This window comes from Maniola hyperantus, chromosome 26, assembly GCF_902806685.2.
Source record: "Maniola hyperantus chromosome 26, iAphHyp1.2, whole genome shotgun sequence".
NCBI classification, from domain to species: Eukaryota; Metazoa; Arthropoda; class Insecta; order Lepidoptera; family Nymphalidae; genus Maniola; species Maniola hyperantus.
In genome coordinates, this window is record NC_048561.1 from 2,052,914 (window position 1) to 2,071,642 (window position 18,729).

The following is an 18,729-nucleotide window of genomic DNA, read 5'->3' on the forward strand; positions in this document are numbered from 1 at the left end:
TCGGATTTGAGGCTCTATCATAATCAGTGAGGAGTTTACGAGTCGCCTCACGAGCCGCCCCTGCCTGAGAGTTCTCCATAAATGTTCTCTAAGATGTGTGAAGTCTGCCAATCCGCACTTGGCCAGCATGCTAGACTATGACCAAATTCTTCTCACTCTGAGAGTAGACCCGTGCTCTGTAATGAGCCGGCGATGGGTTGATGATTTATTTGTAAACAAATAAATAAATTGAAAAAAAGGATTTTTTACTGTAAATAAAGTACTAGGCTATCATAATCAGTGAGGAGTTTACCTGACGAGACTCCTGGCGCCGCGCTCGGGCCGGCAGGCCGCGAGGCAGCCTTCACAGCGGTGCAGGCGCATCTGTTGACAACACACCATGTTAGTGAAGTGAAACTTCCACCACCATCAGGGCGATTGCAGTCTAAAACCTGCATCAATCATTATTACAATCTCAATTGTTCTGATTGGCTGAGTTTGTGTGATTCTTGTCGCAACAATGCATTGTAACCAATAGTGAGCGATCGTTAACCAATCAGCGATGATTGCGATCGTGACATTGTAGCTGTCATTCTTCCGCAATCGCGCAGTATGTTATTGAAGTGAAACTTTTCTACGTGACATTGGCGAAGTGCATTGTGCTCGGTGTGGCACTACTGAAAGCCATAAAGCAAATTAAGAAGAAGTGTTACGAAAAACTTATGTGTACACATTTTATAGATACATTTATCAGCCTGTGTTTGTCTATAAGTGTCGTAGTTTGTGTTAAATTAATGTATTGTGTGTGTTCCTAATAAATAAAATAAAAAATAAGAAGAAGAAGAAGTGAAACTTCTTGCGTGTTGGACGATGTTGGGGTGTGTATTGTATGCGAGCGGAAACGACACTTCCCGCGGGACGCGGACGAATTCGCGGGCAACACCTAGTTTATACAATAATTATTTTTATCATCATCATCAACCGATAGACGTCCACTGCTAGACATAGGTCTCTTGTAGCGACTTCCACACGCCACGGTCTTGCGCCGCCGTCATTCAGCGGCTCCATGCGACTCGTCTGATGTCGTCCGTACACCTAGTGGGGGGTCTTCCAACGCTGCGTTTTCCGGTGCGAGGTCGCCATTCCAGCACCTTGGGCCCCGAAATTATTCTTATACTAATTAGTAAAGTTACACTTCTAAAGGCCTAGCCTAGGTCATTGAAGGATTAATTTAAAAGTTGGCGATCCCTGACCTAGTATAGAGCATGATCGTCAGATAAAATGTAAAATACCTGCAAAATTACCATAAACATTACAAACAACAAAATAAAGCCTCAAAGCACGTACGAGGTGTTACGAAAAACTTATGTGTATTCAGTTTAAAAACTGTATTTGTCACATCGAAACCTCTTTTAAACCCATGTTATCCTCATGATCTTAATCGATCAATCTTAAGAAAATCGTGACGATCTATCCGCATCAAAAATTCCGTTCACACACGAAACGATTGGTCGTTACGATCGATCCTTTACTAGCTAGTAGAATTTTTCAAAAATCCTTTCTTAGCGGATGCCTACGTCATAATAGCTATCTATTAGAACGTGATATACTTGTATGTAAACTCATTACATCTAAAGTGAAGAGAGAATAAAATAGCGTTCTATATTTGTAAGTCTGTCACTTATGAGTTATCGTTATCGTTGGAAAAAGTAATGTCTTTCTGTTAATATAATAAATTATATTTATGTATTTATCAAGATTGAATTTATTGGGCGATCCACCTCCTGATCATAAATACTATCTGCATGCCAAAATTCAGCCCGATCCGTCCAGTAGATTGAGCTGTGCGTTGATAGATCAGCCAGTCAGTCTGTCCCCTTTTCCTTTTATATACTTAGATCAAACCGAGAGAGATCAGATCTAGCCAACTTTGCAGAGATAATGTGACCTAGACCTCTGATCAGTCATCACTCAGTGAGCGGGTAATCAATTCAACCAGACGATAAAACAGGAAGGTCAAAGGTCGAGAACTTATCACATCTGAGTCATACAGGATGTAACCAGAACGCTAGCAATCATTGAGTGCTCATCGATTGAGATGATGATGATGATGATTTGTATTTACCCTTTCTTCTTTGATAGGATCCATTTGAGGTCGTCAAGGCTCGATAGTCGACTTATACAGGGTGTAACCAGAACGCTAGCAAAAACTTAGCGTTATACTACCTAAACACAATCCAATACCAATAACCATTTGTCTCATTTTGTAGTTTTAGTGATTTAGTAGTTTTCAAACCCGCAATGTATAGTGTGCAAAACGTGGGCCAATGCCTCGCCTACGACACGGCATTGACTCCGAGTGACCTACCTACGTCTGTCAGATGTTTTATTTGCAATATATCGTAAACTTTTACAAAATTGTTGGATTTTTTATTTATTTATTTATTTTTCGCGTTTTTTTTGTCTTATCATATCAGTAATCATCAGTACTATCACCTGTCTTCGTTTTTGCCAGCGTTCTGGTTACACCCTGTATATCAGTCAAGAGTGTCATACCAGCGTCACATAATTGGCACACACATCACACGAATGCCATACATTTTTTGTCCACGTTTTGATTGGGAGTGATTTATGGTATAACTAGCTGATGCCCGCGACTTCGTCTGCGTGGAATTAGGTTTTTTAAAAATCCCGTGGGAACTCTTTTATTTTCCGGGATAAAAAGTAGCCTATGTCACTCTGCAGGTCTTTATCTATACCCATGCAAAAAATCACGTCAATCCGTTGCAACGTGATTGAAGGACCAACCAACAAACCAATAAACCAACAAACCAACAAACAAACACACTTTCGCATTTATAATAAGGGTACTGATGTTAACCTTGATGACTTATGGCACCCTAGTAACCATTCCTGTTTTATACCGGAAATCTAATCTAATTACTACGGAAGTGTTTATTTGTTTATATTCCCTCATGTCGCCCAAACTAGTTATGTCGGTTTGGTGTGAAAAAGTTGAATATATATGGAAAAGCACTTATCTCTACAAAGTATAAAACAAAGTCCCTTCCCGCCGTCCGGTCCGTCTGTCCCTCTGTATTCTTAGGCTGAGATCTATAGAGCGCACTTTAGCTTTGCTCAGACTTAAGATTGAGTTAAAACGAGACAGATTTATGTGAGAGATATAGCTCTGTCTCGTTTTAACTCTGTCTTAACTCTGTCTCTCTGTCTAAGCTAAGTCACAGCGCGCTATAGATTTCACCCTTAGGTCTTTTGAACTACGCAACCGATTTTAATGCGGATTTCATCAATAGATAGAATTCAAGTTAAAAGTTTATATGTATAATTATATGATATTGTTTTGTATTAATCTAAATATATAAAAGAAAAAGGTGACTGACTGATTGATTGACTGACTGATCTATCAACGCACAGCTCAAACTACTGGACGGATCGGGCTGAAATTTGGCATGCAGATAGCTATTATGACGTAGGCATCCGCTAAGAAAGGATTATTGAAAATTCCACCCCTCAGGGGGTGAAATAGAGGTTTGAAATTTGTGTAGTCCACGCGGACGAAGTCTGTGTGTGTTGTAAAGGGCCGCATCTGTAGGCCGCGACAGGTCGAGAGGGAACGCCCCGCACATCAGCACAGCCCCCGCGCAAACCCGGTGCGGGCTAGCGCGGGAGACGTACCAGTGTGCGGGGCATCCCCCCTTCTCAAACCCCGATTGACATCTCGACCTGTCGCGTACTGTAGTAGTACATTGGTACTGATTCTGAGCACAACCTAATTTTAGAGTATTCGCGTACTCTTCTTACTAATGTAATATGAAAAGGACAGACGCAGTTTGACAGTTTTAAATTTAATTTTCAGATGGTAAAACCCGTGATTTTAGCGCGCAGTCGCGAGCCTACTGTTTAAATTAATTGTAGCGTGTACTAAAATTTAGAGTCTTTCTGTCCCTTTTTAGCATCGTCGTCGTTTCTAAATTTAGTTTAGAGAAAGACAACGGAATTGGTGCCATTTATATAACACTGTGCATAGACTTATTATAATGAGGGTAAGCAGTGCGTTTATGCCTCTATGAGCTGCACGCCACTGGCTGTACCTTATCAAGAAATGCCTTGAAAAAGTACGATAGTTCGACCTTAGACTGTAACAATAAATTAATTAGCAATCTCACAGAAATCAAGCGAATTTATGCTTTATTTCTATAGTAATAAGGTATTATTAGTCTTATTAATAAAAAGAATAAGTTGTATGGTAGGCTGTAATTTGCCAATGTCCAAGGCTCAAGGCGAGCTGGCCGATTGATACATTTCTGTATGAGTCCCGCAAATTGCTATTGCGCTGGAACCATGTCTCACTAACGTCGAAATATATTTAAGTTAAAATATACCATCAGCTCAAAACATCAGTCTAGTCCTGATTTCACTAAAATGGCGGCCGAGCGCCTTAGCAATTTGCGGGACTTATATCATTATTAACTAGATTGCCATAATTCCAAACCCCTGCCAGGAATGGAACCCGGGACCTCCCACTAATAAGACACAGCGCTTACCACTGCGCCAGGGAGGTCGTCAAAAGTATCGTGCTATCGGGTGGTAAGTGATCCTATAAGTGTTTCTTTTTTCCTTTTGAGGTACGGGGAACCCTAAAAAATGCAAATACAGTGGGAACTCGATTAACCGGACTAATTGGGGACTCGGATAATCGAAAATCCGGATAATCGAATGTATGAAGAAAAGCGGGTTTTGTGCTTATTATGAAGTTCACTATAATAGTATTTTCAATTTTCAAAGTAAGATAAGTATACCAAGCGGGATATCATATGAAAGGGCTTTGCCTGTACATTCTAAAACAGATTTTTATGCATAATAGTTTTTGATTTATTGTACAAAATGGCGGAAAAAATACCCGAGTATGGAACCCTCGGTACGCGAGTCTGACTCGCACTTGGCTGAACAATTTTCGGTTGGTAGTCCGGATAATCGCGAATCCGTATAACCGAGGGCCGGATAATCGAGTTTCTACTGTACTCTAAAATTTAGTAGCCATCAGAATCAGTACCATTGTTCTTTAACCCTAAATAGTTGGATGATATTAAATTAAATTCAATTCAATTCAATTCAATTTTATTTTATGGCGCGCGGCTGCACTTGGATGATATTATCATTTAGGCTAACTCGCGACATTTGACATCGGAATAAAAACAATAATGTATTTGCTCACTCGATTACCATATCCAGGCTACTTAAACCTATTTCAGGGGTCCGTAGTAAAACAAAGAAACCTCATAGCATTGGACTAAGAGCCAGCGAGTGCCAGACCTTCGTCATTTTATAACAGCTGAAAGTTTCTCTGCGTATTGTCCCCAACACTGGGAGGATCGATCGGTCGAAGAGGTCCCCGATTTCCACACCACGGCCTCGGGGGCGTACGGACTAACCAGTAGTCCACCCATCCCAACGTCATCCTAAGCCGTGGTCCGAGCCTCACAGGAGGACGTTGACCCCCGACCTCTCCAATTATTTCTTCGAGCCCTAGGGCTCACCCCCAGGCGGAGCTTCGCACTCGCTAACCCTCCCGGTGACGCTGTAGCGGCCAGTAGGGCCTACGCATATTTAAAAAAAAGCTCTTAAGCTGCATCATCACTTGCTAGCAGGTCTGATTGCAAGCTAGCACTAGTCTTTAAATTACAAAAAAAAATCCACGCAGGTGAATTCGCGGACGTCATCTAAGTGTTAAAACAATAAAGTAAACAAAAAACTTAATCTTGATTAATTTAACCTTGGAATTGGGCAATGCTACGAGTTCAAAGATATTAAAACATCGCAATATCCATACTTATAATATTCGATGATAATAATTTTATCATGATTTAGCTAGCTCTCTTTTTTTTTTAAATTTAAAGACTAGCGCTTGGCTGCAATCAGACTTTTGGGCAGTGGTCCGACCGCCGACGATGAACGAGAAACGAGTAGAACTAGAAACTTAAACGAGTTGGCGATCAGCGGGAAGCGAGTGAAAGCCTATGTTATTATTATGTTCGTGTTACAATGTTAAAATTCAAACCGAATTAGTGCACAAGCGTATACGTACATTTTGTATGATGTACGAATTTACGTATTTTTACGAAAACGAATACGAATGAGTGCACAAACGACCTTAGAATAAAATTTTGCGATTATGTAATTGTTTACAATATTCTTCATAATACTATAATTATTTTTAATATTGTTATTAATTTATTTTTATTATTCTTCATAATAAGTAATATGTTTTGGCTATGTTTACGGAAGCAGACATATAAACGGCAATTAGCGACCCAATAATTACAAAAATTTTGTTAAGGCCACCCTATAGTGAATGTCTGACATTTTTGCTGTGCATCATCATCATCAATCGATAGACGTCCACTGCTGGACATAGGTCTCTTGTAGGGACTCCCTCACGCCACGGCACCGCCGTCATCCAGCGGCTCCCACCCGATTTTGACGAAATTGGGTACAGAGATAGCTTGCATCCCGGGGAAGGACATAGGCTACTTAAATCAACAAGTTCCCTCGGGATTAAAAAAATTAAATCTACGCGGACGAAGTTAAGACTCAGCCGACTCTACCCTGAAATTACACTTTACACACAAAACCACATACTCACATGATGTATAGTGATAATACCAGTTTTCTCCGTCATATTATATCACCAAACAAGATAATCTAATAAATATTAAAAACTAATATCACAGGTTGAATAAATAAAATAACAACAAAAACTAAACCATATCACTAATCATCGTCCAAATCGGATATCATGAGTTGACCAATGTCCAACAAATTCACGACTATATAATCGAAAACTTTGTACAGGAATAAATTATAATATATAATTAAAGCGGACAGCTCGATTAATATGCGTAAATCGATTAAAAACATTTAGAAAGCGAGCGCGACACGTCTGCACGCGACGGCGGAGGCGTTACGAATGCGCTTTGAATGATCGAAATTTGAAATTAGTATGCGCGGGCGCGTGTTATTGATAACGCTATCCGCGAAATCTGTGGATCGTTGTATCTATAGACATGCCAATTGGGTATTTGACTACATCAAAAATAAATTATTTCTCAGTGATTATTAAATAGAGGGTCTTCCAAAATACGCAAAATCCACGTCCTTTGTAAAGTTTTAAGTGTAATAACCATTTTAAATTATTGATTAATTAATGATGTGACGTCGCATTCCAGTATTTCATAGAATTTCGCATACTAACCGCGCGTTTTGACGTTTGATAAAAAGTTACTTGATTTGACTAGTTGTCAAATACCGTATTGCCAAGTCCCAATTCCAACTATAAAATTCATCGCCGGTTCACTACTGAGCACGAGTTCTCTTAGAATGAGAATGGTTTACTTACAGTGGCGTGCACAGGGTTTAAAGCCAGGGTAAACAGTAGTTAGGTTGGTATCTATTTATTGGGAAGTCATATTATAGGATAGTGAGTACTGAGCTATTTTACTAGGGTAACTATATCTTAAAGCAGTGCTTTTATGCCTCTGACTGATCTATGAACGCACAGGTCAAAATACTGGACGGATCAGGCTGAAAGATAAACCTGCATGCCTGAGAGTTCGCCATATTGTTCTCAAAGGTGTGTGAAGTCTGCCAATCTGTACTTGGCCAGCCTGGTGGATTATGATATAAAACCGGCCGGCCAAGGCTCACGATGTGTTCCTACTAAGGTTATTATCTTTCAGCCTGACCCGTCCAGTAGTTTGACTGTGCGTTCATAGATCAGTCAGTCAGTCACCTTCTCCTTTTATATATTTAAACTAGCTTATGCCCGCGACATCATCCGCGTAGACTACACAAATTTCAAACCCCTATTTTACCCCGTCCAGTAGATTTAGCTGTGGGTTGATAGATCAGTCAGTCAGTCAGTTTTTCCTTTTAGATATAAGTATTATGATTGTATTAGGTAGTAAGTAGTTGTAATTAAACGTCAAAACGCGCCCGGCAGTGAAGACTTTGGCATTCTGCCGATTTAGCCCGCAACATTGGCATGACATATCGGGACGTCTGTTGAGGCTTTAAATCGGGTCACATCAGCATGTGAACTAGCAAATCTATATACATAAAAGAAGACTGACTGACTGACTGATCTATCAACGCACAGCTCAAACTACTGGACGGATCACGCTGAAATTCGGCATGCAGATAGCTATTATAACGTAGGCGTCTGCTAAGAAAGGATTCTTCTAAATGCAACCCCTAAAGGGGTAAAATAGGGGTTTGAAGTTTGTATGAAACTCTGTCAGTTTATAAGTGTCTATAAAGAAGTTTTGTAGTTAATATTTTTGCAATTAGCAGTATGACATATTTTATTTAGCTCATGTTAAAATCTCATAGTTAAAGATCAAACCTAAGGGTGTAAAATAGGGGTTTAAAATTTGTGTAGTCCATGCGGACGAAGTCGCGGGCATAAGCTAGTTTTGTATATTTTAGTAGCTAAGCGGGTTTAACGCTAAATATATATTGTTTATCAATTCAAGGAAAATATTGATAAGACATTATCTTTGTAGCGTGACAGGAATCGCTCGTTTCCGATTGGCTAGTGGGGATATGACCCTTTTTTTAAAATCGTTATTAGGTTTTTAGAAAGAAAGAATAAATTCATACTAATATTATAAAAGTGCGAAAGTGTGTCTCTGTCTATCTGTCTGTCTGCTAGCTTTTCACGGCCCAACAGTTTAACCGATTTCGATGAAATTTCGTTCAGAGTTAGCTTAGAATAGAATATAATGTATTTTTATTCATGTAAACTTTTTACAAGTACTTATGAATAGTCAGGTAGTTTTAATTTACATTCCGGGGAAGGACATAGGCTAATTCCCGGAAAATTAAAGAGTTCCCACGGCATTTTTATAAACCGAAATCATTTAATTATTAATCACTAGCTGATGCCCGCGACTTCGTACGCGTGGAGTTAGGTTTTTAAAAATCCTGTGGAAACTCCTAAATTTTCCGGGATAAAAAGTATGCCTATGTCCTTCCCCGGGTTGCAAGCTACCTCTGTACCAAAGGAGACTGCCCACCACTGGTATCGCTATAGATATAGCTGTACACCGAAATGGTGAAATTAGTAATTCCTGTTTTTAATTTTAAAAAACATTTAAAATGTTACGAAATAAAAAAACAGCCGTATAATTAGAAACTGACCGAAATAAAAGTAGTTGTTTTGTTCATTTTCCTGACATTAGCAAAACATGTAGTGACGCGAATCAAGGAATCGATAAGCTTAGGTCGATTATGATGACGTCTTGCGATTCCGATTATTACTTTCATGCATCAATCCTTATTACAATCGCAATAATTGTTGTGATTGGCTGAATTTTTGGTATTCTTGTTGCAACAATGCAAATGCATTATAGGCAACAGTAAGCACGCCTCAACCAATCAGAAGTGATTGAGATCGTTACATTGTAGCGGACATTAATTAACAAAATCGAAACAAAATCGAGCCCCTGTCGTTATTACAATAGTAATAGAATTATTATGTTATAGTCCGCGACAGGTTGAGATGGCAATCGGGGTATGAGGTGAGGGGACGCCCCGCACACCCACCCGCATTCGCACGCAACGATTAAACACGGGGGGTGGGGGCGGGTTGCGTTCCCTTCCCGATTGTCATTTCAACCTGTCGCGTAGGTACTATATTCATATTGCAATGCATTGTAGCAAATAGTGAGCGTCAACAAATAGGTGATTGTAGCATTGTAGCTGTAATTTCACCGTAATCAAGAGGTTGTCGAATGTCAAATCTAAATGGTGAATCTTCAAAAAAAAGATCGATTTTTAGATCGATTCGAATCGAAATCTGAGGAACGGATTAAAAAAAACCGAGGTCTGGAATATTTATTTCGCAAAAATAAATCTTCGATTTTTTTCGATACCTATATTTTAATTATTAAATAGTTCAATTGAATTAAAGGTAAAACATGCTGTAAATTGTTTAATGACATCAAATAATTACTAATCATATTCTAAAACCCTTTTTTAAAATAATATTATACCAATGTTACCCATGTGTAGTATGTTTAATATATGTACTTATTTTATTTTAGTAGTTGTTTACTATTTTTATATTGCTTCTTTTTTACTCTGTTTGCGTGAACTCAATCTAAAATAAAGAAGCAAAAATCGGAACGTAGATCGATTTTCTTGTCACAAAAATAGATTCTTTGAAAATCGATATCGGATCGATATGACATCCCTAATGTCAAATAAATTGTTTGTTTTTAATTCGTTCTCTGTGGTTGTTCAGCTAAAGCACAGAACACTATTACTGCTGTTTAGGCCTTAAAGGAGTGTTATCCAGGGCCGTAAAAAAAATTAAAAAAAAAAAAAAATTACTGCTGTTTAATTTTTGTTTAATCACTATTTAATAATTAGACAAAGTGATCTAGGAATCTACAGACGCCTAGTTAGTTGTAGACATAGATAATACACATATTATGTTATGGAAAATCCTTCATGTCGTCATCCATTCCTTCCGGGACTCTCCACTGCGACTTTTGGATCTTGGAATTCACCTGCACCAGTAGGTAAGTAATAAATAAATAATTATTTGGTTTATAAGAGTGTTAGGGCAGAGTGAAGTAAAGTGAGGAAGCTCTCGGCTTGATTCTGAATCGACGATATGTCAAATAATAGGTTAAGGTGACGTGAAAACGGTAAATCATGGAAAATAGGGCTACATTAGAGCTATTTGCGTGATGTCGAAGCCTCGACGTTTTATTAGAAGTAACCTAACTGTCGTGAAATGTGGTTAGAACACCTTTTGAGAACATTACGGAGAACTCAAGCGTACAGGTTTCCTCACGATGTTTTCCTTCACCGTTAAAGAAAGTGATATTTAATTGCTTAAAACGCACATAACTAACAGTTGAGTTGTGTCTTTGTTTGTGTTGATTGTGTGAGTCGTTGTATCTTATCATTATTCACTTAATTAACTGATTAAAAACAATTAACTGATCAAAGAAGAATTGCAAATGCTTTTGAAATTATCTAATATTGTAAATATATGATTTGACAGATTTCACATGAACATATCATTTGCATGGAGTGTTTTGGTTCATCACAAAAAGCTCTCCGAGCCGGGCTAGCACCTGCTGCTTTATTTGGACACAGAGTGCGAGTTATGCATGTGGCATATCTCTACGTCCTCGCACAGCCTTCAGACTCTGAGGAAAGAAATATTATTCTGCGTTGGATTTCTGCACACTTGGTATGTATAATAATGAAAAGTACTACTTACCCATTAGACAGCCTATACAGATGAAGTGGCATATGCAGATATGTTACCCGCTTAAATACCTGTATTTTACCAGTCATAGTACCTATACTATGTACATTCAATCTGTACTGTATAAACTATTATCTGTACATGTTGCAATTTATTATCTGTACATATAGTTATGTATTCTGTGTGTGTTTTTTCGATTTGTAACTAGTAATTACTTAATCATCATCATGATCAATCCATCACCGGCTCGCTACAGAGCATGGGTCTCCTTACAGAGTGAGAAGGGCCATAGTCTCCCATGCTGGCCAAGTGGATTGATTGGCATACTTCACACATCTTTCAGGACAGTATAGTGAATGCATGCAGGTTTCCTCACGATGTTTTCCTTCACCTTTAAAGAAAGTGATATTTAATTGCTTAAAACGCACATAACTAACAGTTGAGTTGTGTCTTTGTTTGTGTTGATTGTGTGAGTCGTTGTATCTTATCATTATTCACTTAATTAACTGATTAAAAACAATTAACTGATCAAAGAAGAATTGCAAATGCTTTTGAAATTATCTAATATTGTAAATATATGATTTGACAGATTTCACATGAACATGTCATTTGCATGGAGTGTTTTGGTTCATCACAAAAAGCTCTCCGAGCCGGGCTAGCACCTGCTGCTTTATTTGGACACAGAGTGCGAGTTATGCATGTGGCATATCTCTACGTCCTCACACAGCCTTCAGACTCTGAGGAAAGAAATATTATTCTGTGTTGGATTTCTGCACACTTGGTATGTATAATAATGAAAAGTACTACTTACCCATTAGACAGCCTATACAGATGAAGTGGCATATGCAGATATGTTACCCGCTTAAATACCTGTATTTTACCAGTCATAGTACCTATACTATGTACATTCAATCTGTACTGTATGAACTATTATCTGTACATGTTACAATTTATTATCTGTACATATAGTTATGTATTCTGTGTGTGTTATTTCGATTTGTAACTAGTAATTACTTAATCATCATCATGATCAACCCATCACCGGCTCGCTACAGAGCATGGGTCTCCTTACAGAGTGAGAAGGGCCATAGTCTCCCATGCTGGCCAAGTGGATTGATTGGCATACTTCACACATCTTTCAGGACAGTATAGTGAATGCATGCAGGTTTCCTCACGATGTTTTCCTTCACCTTTAAAGAAAGTGATATTTAATTGCTTAAAACACACATAACTTACACAAGTTAGAGGTGTGTATACCTATCTTATCATCATTCAATTCACTTAATTAACTGATTAAAAGCAATGTTTAACATATAGTTATGTATTCTGTATAGGTGACGCCTCGCTGTGGCATGACGCCGCGTGCATCGCTGCGGGCTTAGGTGTTCCACGTGAGCGCGAGGCCTTCTACACGTCACGGCTAGACGCGGTGCCTATATGTGTGCTACCAATGCCAGTGCGCAGCTAGCGGACACCCATAGTATGCGACAGGTCAAGATGGCAATCGGGGTATGAGGCTGGGGACGCTCCGCACAGCCGCACGTCACCCCGATTGTCATATTGACCTGTCGCGTTCTATAGAATGCTGCCGCATCGTTGCCGACGTAGGACGAAAGCGTCAAGCTAGTGCCACCTGAGTAGGTACGACAGTAGTGCGACAGGTGGGGTTTGAACCGGCGACCCTTCGGATTTCAGTCCACACCTTTTAACTGTTGAGCTATTGAGGCTTCTATAATACAGATTTCTTTAGAAATATATTTAATAAAGAGAAATATTTCAGTAAAACGTAAGTTAGCAGCGAATTAACAGTTTCGAAAATTCTAATTTCGGAGGTCGTTCTTCACCATATTTCTGCGGAATCCGGTGGTTTAGATTTTTTTTAAATGTGTAATTAAATGTAATAAAACTATCCTAAAAATTAAGCTCTATTTTATTAGTGGACAACTTATTTGGTAGCGATACTGAGTCCCATAGTCACTTGGGCAATGTCCTTTCGTCAAAATCGGTTAAACGGATGGGCCATGAAAGGCTAGCAGACAGACAGACAGACAGACACACTTTCGCATTTATAATATTATAGTATCGATTTTAAGGTTTCAAAAAATCACGCTGATCGGTTGCTCCATTGCGGCGTGATTGTAGTAAAAACCAACTAACAAACACTACCTAACTAACCTAGTCTAAAATACACAATAGGTATTAATTATAGGCACTAGATGTAGTACCGATATAAAACAGACATTATGTGGTCACCCATCTATCCACTGACCTGTGTTAATATTGCGTGCACGGCGCACATTACTACATCGACACACAGCGGTGTGTATATCATCATCATCATCACCATCAAACAACCAGTTGCGAGCATTATTAAGCTAGGAAATATTTTTCTAAGCTTAGAAATTGTAAGATTGAATCATCATCATCATCATCAACCGATAGACGTCCACTGCTGGACATAGGTCTCTTGTAGGGACTTCCACGCGCCACGGTCTTGCGCCGCCGCCAACCAGCGGCTCCCTGCGAGTCGTCTGATGTCGTCCGTCCACCTAGTGCCACCGGAAGACGCAGCGTTGGAAGACTCCCTCCAACGCTGCGTCTTCCGGTGCGAAGTCGCCATTCCAGCACCTTAGGACCCCAACGTCTATCGTTTATATCATAGAGGCATAAAATCACTGCTTAGCCTAATGAAATAGCTCAATGCTCGTATAGTATATCATCATCATCATGATCAACCCATCGCCGGCTCACTACAGAGCACTGGTCTCCTCTCAGAGTGAGAAGGGTTTTAGCCATAGTCTACCACGCTGGCCATGTGCGGATTAGTAGACTTCACACACCTTTGAAGCATAATGGAGAACTCTCAGGCATGCGGGTTTCCACACGAGGTTTTCCTTCACCGTTAAGCAAGTGATATTTAATCTGACGACCTCCCTGGCGCAGTGGTGAGCGCTGTGGTCTTAATAGTGGGTTCGATTCCTGGCAGGGGTTTGGAATTTTATAATTTCTAAATTTCTGGTCTGGTCTGGTGGGAGGCTTCGGCCGTGTCTAGTTACCACCCTACCGGCAAAGCCGTGCCGCCAAGCGATTTAGCGTTCCGGTACGATGCCGTGTAGAAACCAAAGGGGTTAATGAAAACTGCCATACCCCTTCCAGGTTAGCCCGCTATCATCTTAGACTGCATCATCACTTACCACCAGGTGAGATTGGAGTCAAGGGCTAACTGAATAATAAAATTTAATTACTTAAATAGCACATATTTTCGAAAAAATAGAGGTGCGTGCCCGGGATCGAACCTCCGACCTCCGATTAGAAGGTGGACGTCCTAACCACTAGGCTACCACAGCGTATAGCATATAGCGGTCGACACACGTAACTGCGATGCAATCCACGCGGCAAGAAACAGAGGGAAATGGCAAAACATCGTAGCAAAGATTGTATCTAAGGGGAGCCACGATCCTAAAAAAAAAACCGGCCAAGTGCGAGTCAGGCTCGCGCAATGAGGGTTACGTACTACAGTCGTATTTTTCGACATTTTGCACGATAATTCAAAAACTATGATGCATAAAAATAAATAAAAATCTGTTTTAGAATGTACAGGTGAAGACCTTTCAAATGATACCCCCACTTGATATAGTCACTCACTTCGAAAGTTGAAAATACCAATTACTAGTTCATGACCACAATTTAATTTTTTTTGTGTGATCTAACCCTAAATTCACGGTTTTCAGATTTTTCCCCAAATGTCAGCTATAAGATCTACCTACCTGCCAAATTTCATGATTCTAGGTCAACGGGAAGTACGCTGTAGGTTTCTTCAGACAGACAGACAGACATCAAAGTGATCCTATAAGGGTACCGTTTTTCCTTTTGAGGTACGGAACCCTAAAAATTGAGGGAGCGACGCAGGAAGAGAATTAGTATTCGGAGTTTTATTTAGGTATGTATTAGCGATCCGCCCCGGCTTCGCATTGGTGCAATCTAGATACTAATGTGGTGTCATTGAGGTGTATTTGCCTTGGAAACTCTCAAATGAGAGGAATTTTTTCCGACCTAATTCACATTATTTCAATTTCTCTAGGGATCTCTAATTTCTTGAGAATTAAACTATAGCTATAAACCTTCCTCTTGAATCACTCTATCTATTGGTGAAAACCGCATTAAAATCCGTTGCGTAGTTTAAAAGATCTACGCGTTCATACATACAGACAGCGGGAAGCGACTTTATTTTATACTAGCTTATGCTCGCGACATCGTCCGCGTGGACTACACAAATTTCAAACCCTTATTTCACCCCCTTAGAGGTTGAATTTTCAAAAAGCCTTTCTTAGCAGATGCCTACGTCATAATAGCTATCTGCATGCCAAATTTCTGGCCGATCCGTCCTGTAGTTTGTGCTGTGCGTTGATAGATCAGTCAGTCAGTCAGTCACCTTTTCCTTTTATATAATTAGACTATGTAGAGATTACACAAGTCTGTTCTATTCAAGCGGTATTAAAGTCAAGCCCTTACGTCTAAAGGAGGTTTGTAAAAGAAACTAGGACTAAATAAGGATAAAATGAGGATTGGATGAGGGTACATACATATTTTAGGAGAATTTGAATGGCAACACCATATTTGGGGCGATTAGGGAAACCTGGAAATGTTACGTTCATATTATTGATACATACATACATCAGCCTCGATAGTTCAACGGTTAAAGGGACGGACTGAAAACCGAAAGGTCACCGGTTCAAACCACACCCGTTGCACTATTGTCGTACCTACTCCTAGCACAAGGTTTACGCTTAGTTGGAGGGGAAAGGAGAATGTTAGTCAGCATGATAAAATTAAATTAGATTAAAAACTAGGTTATACCCGCGAGTTCGTCCGTGTGGACTACATAATTATCAAAGCCCTATTTTACCCCCTTAGGGGTTGAATTTCCAAACATCCTTAGTGGATGCCTACGTCATAATAGCTATCTGCATGCCAATTTTCTGCCTGATCCGTCCAGTAGTCAATCACTTTTTTTCTTTTATAAGAAGCAGGCGTTGTTTGAGGAAAGTTTATAGTTAAGTAGAAAGTATGTCTCCAGCATAATATTTCACAACAGAACTCACCTAACAGCATCCCTGCTCTGCGTACGTTGCCTGGTTGAGGAGGGCAGGCACGTATCTCCACGGCGTCACCGACAGCCCATACTGTGCTGAAACACAAGCACAGAATCTCTATATATAAAAATGAATCGCTAAATGTGTTGCTGATCGCAAATCTCGAGAACAGCTGAACCGATTTCGCTCATTATATTATGTATATAACACTAGCTGATGCCCGCGACTTAGTCCGCGTGTATTTAGGTTTTTAAAAATTCCTTGGGAACTCTTTGATTTTCCAGGATAAAAAGTAGCCTATGTCACTCTCCAGGTCTTTATCTATACCCATGCAAAAAATCACGTCAATCCGTTGCACCGTTGCGACGTGATTGAAGGGCAAACCAACAAACCAATAAACAAACACACTTTCGCATTTATAATAATGGTACTGATAGACAAAAGATAAACAATTAAAACACCAATTAAAATCCTACAAACATATAATTGTTCTAAAGTTATTAAGTTAGCAGCGATTAGCAACTGACCTTGATGTACAGAGATTATTTATTGGTTTAGTGATAAATTTGATAAGCAATAATTATCACTTGAGCTGTATATCACAATTACATCCATGCACGCCTAACATGCGCACCACGAGAAAATTTTGTTGAGCATTTACTCATCTTATTTGTATGAAAAAACACAAGATAATGCGTAGACAAAATTTTCTCGCGGGGCGCATGTTAGGTCTTATGATCTGTATATAACACTTTCTGACCAACAGAGTTGTTTACATCCATAGTAATATTATAAACGAAAGTGTGTCTGTCTGTCGTTTGTTTTAATTTTAACTTTAATACTTAGACCAATCCATATTAATATTATAAATGTGAAAGTGTGTCTGTCTGTCTGCTTGCTTTTCACAGCTCAACCATTCAACCAATTTTAATGAAATGTGGTAGGTACAGAGATAGCTTGCATCCCGGGGAAGGACATAGACTATCCTATCCTGGAAAATCGAAGAGTTCCCACAGGTTTTAAAAACCTAAATCCACGAGGACAAAGTTGTGGGCATCATCTAGTGTACAATAACATAATAAATTAATATTTTATGGCTCTGATACAATCTTATCGTTTTTTACTCTCAATTTATAGCGTCAAATTGAATTGGCCGTTGCGAATGAATCTTGTGGAAAATAATATTTATGACCAAGTGCAAAAAAACATTTAAAGGAAACCAACTGTATCTTTGACAATACAAGTGCATAGCCTACTGCAGGCAGCAGCAGCAAGCGATACTTACTACTGGTTTTGGTTTCTATGTATTTCTATGAAATACCTTCTGTGGCTAGCAACACGTATGGAAGGTACTTCATAGAAATACTTAGAAATCGGTAGGGTCGCGGCGACACGTCGCCTACGGCTGCTGCCTGCAGTCGGCTACGGACTTGCACCTTAAAATATTTACCGTTGTACATTCACCTTTTCAAATAAATACGAACATGGTAAAATAATTATAGTACGCAGGCAGCGTATCGAAAAATCGCGACCGATATTTTTCTTTCGCAAAAAAGGTTGAAAAATCCAACAACAAGATGTTCATTCGGAAATTGTATGATGAGGTAACAACCTGACTAACTGCACAAGGTGTACGAGCAATACATGTACGAAATAATTGCATAGTTCCGCGCAAATGATCAAGAAAAGTGGGACGTAAAGTCGTCTTCACCCTCGCAACCTACTAAAAATTTCACACAATTACAAACGTTACTGTTGAAATAACCAATAAATTATTAAGTTGCTTACCAATAATAGTTTTATAGGAATCCTCTGTTAACAGAATGGAATTATTTGCTGTGAAATTAAAGAGAAATATTTCAATTTAGTAAAACCGTGACGTACGTGACGACCTCGCAGCGAACTGTTCTACCAAAGACAATAATTTGTATTTTTATTTATTTTGTTCTTTCAAATGTCACTTGTCATTTGGGATTGTTCAAAAGGTGTTTGCCCACTACTGGTTTTGTAGGTAGTGCAATCGCTGTATAAGTTGGAATATTGTATACTTCCAGAATAATTTTTTTTTAAGATTTGTTTTAAATTGATAAGGCTCTATAGTGGGCTCTACACTCGCGGCGTGAACGGCCGCGAAAGCCCGCAACAACTGCGAATCACGAGTGTAGATGTTATTCACGCCTTCGCGTTCGCGCCTTTCCCCGATCAGAGTGGGTTTGCGGCAAAGGGTTTGCGGCGCGCGAACGAGAACTCACGCAGAAATCACGTCGTCATCATCCATAATCACGAACAAGAATGTAAAGATTTGCGAGTGTGGAGGGACACAGTTCACGCGTGGATCACGGCATACATTCA

General features: G+C 39.4%; 1 protein-coding gene and 1 long non-coding RNA gene across 5 annotated transcripts in view; one reads left to right on the plus strand and one right to left on the minus strand.

Annotated features, from left to right (window-relative positions):
• Nucleotides 1-18,288, minus strand: part of fbl (pantothenate kinase 3 fbl) — an 83,862-nt gene extending 65,574 nt beyond the window's left edge. For 2 of the 4 annotated variants that reach the window (XM_034982260.2, XM_034982257.2), the window contains exons 1-3: nucleotides 18,166-18,288; nucleotides 16,387-16,472; nucleotides 293-363 (exon numbers count right to left, since the gene is read on the minus strand). In XM_034982260.2, coding sequence (XP_034838151.1) covers nucleotides 293-363 — 71 coding nt within the window. In that variant the 5' untranslated portion in view covers nucleotides 16,387-16,472; nucleotides 18,166-18,288. Of the gene's footprint in view, nucleotides 1-292; nucleotides 364-6,643; nucleotides 6,972-16,386; nucleotides 16,473-18,165 lie in introns of those variants that run through there. The other 2 variants (XM_034982261.2, XM_034982258.2) reach the window with 1 other exon arrangement.
• On the plus strand, nucleotides 10,516-12,054 carry LOC138404214 (uncharacterized). The gene is made up of 3 exons (XR_011238238.1): nucleotides 10,516-10,583; nucleotides 11,075-11,266; nucleotides 11,874-12,054. It is a non-coding gene; the product is annotated as an uncharacterized lncRNA (long non-coding RNA).
• Nucleotides 18,289-18,729: the final 441 nt, after the last annotated feature.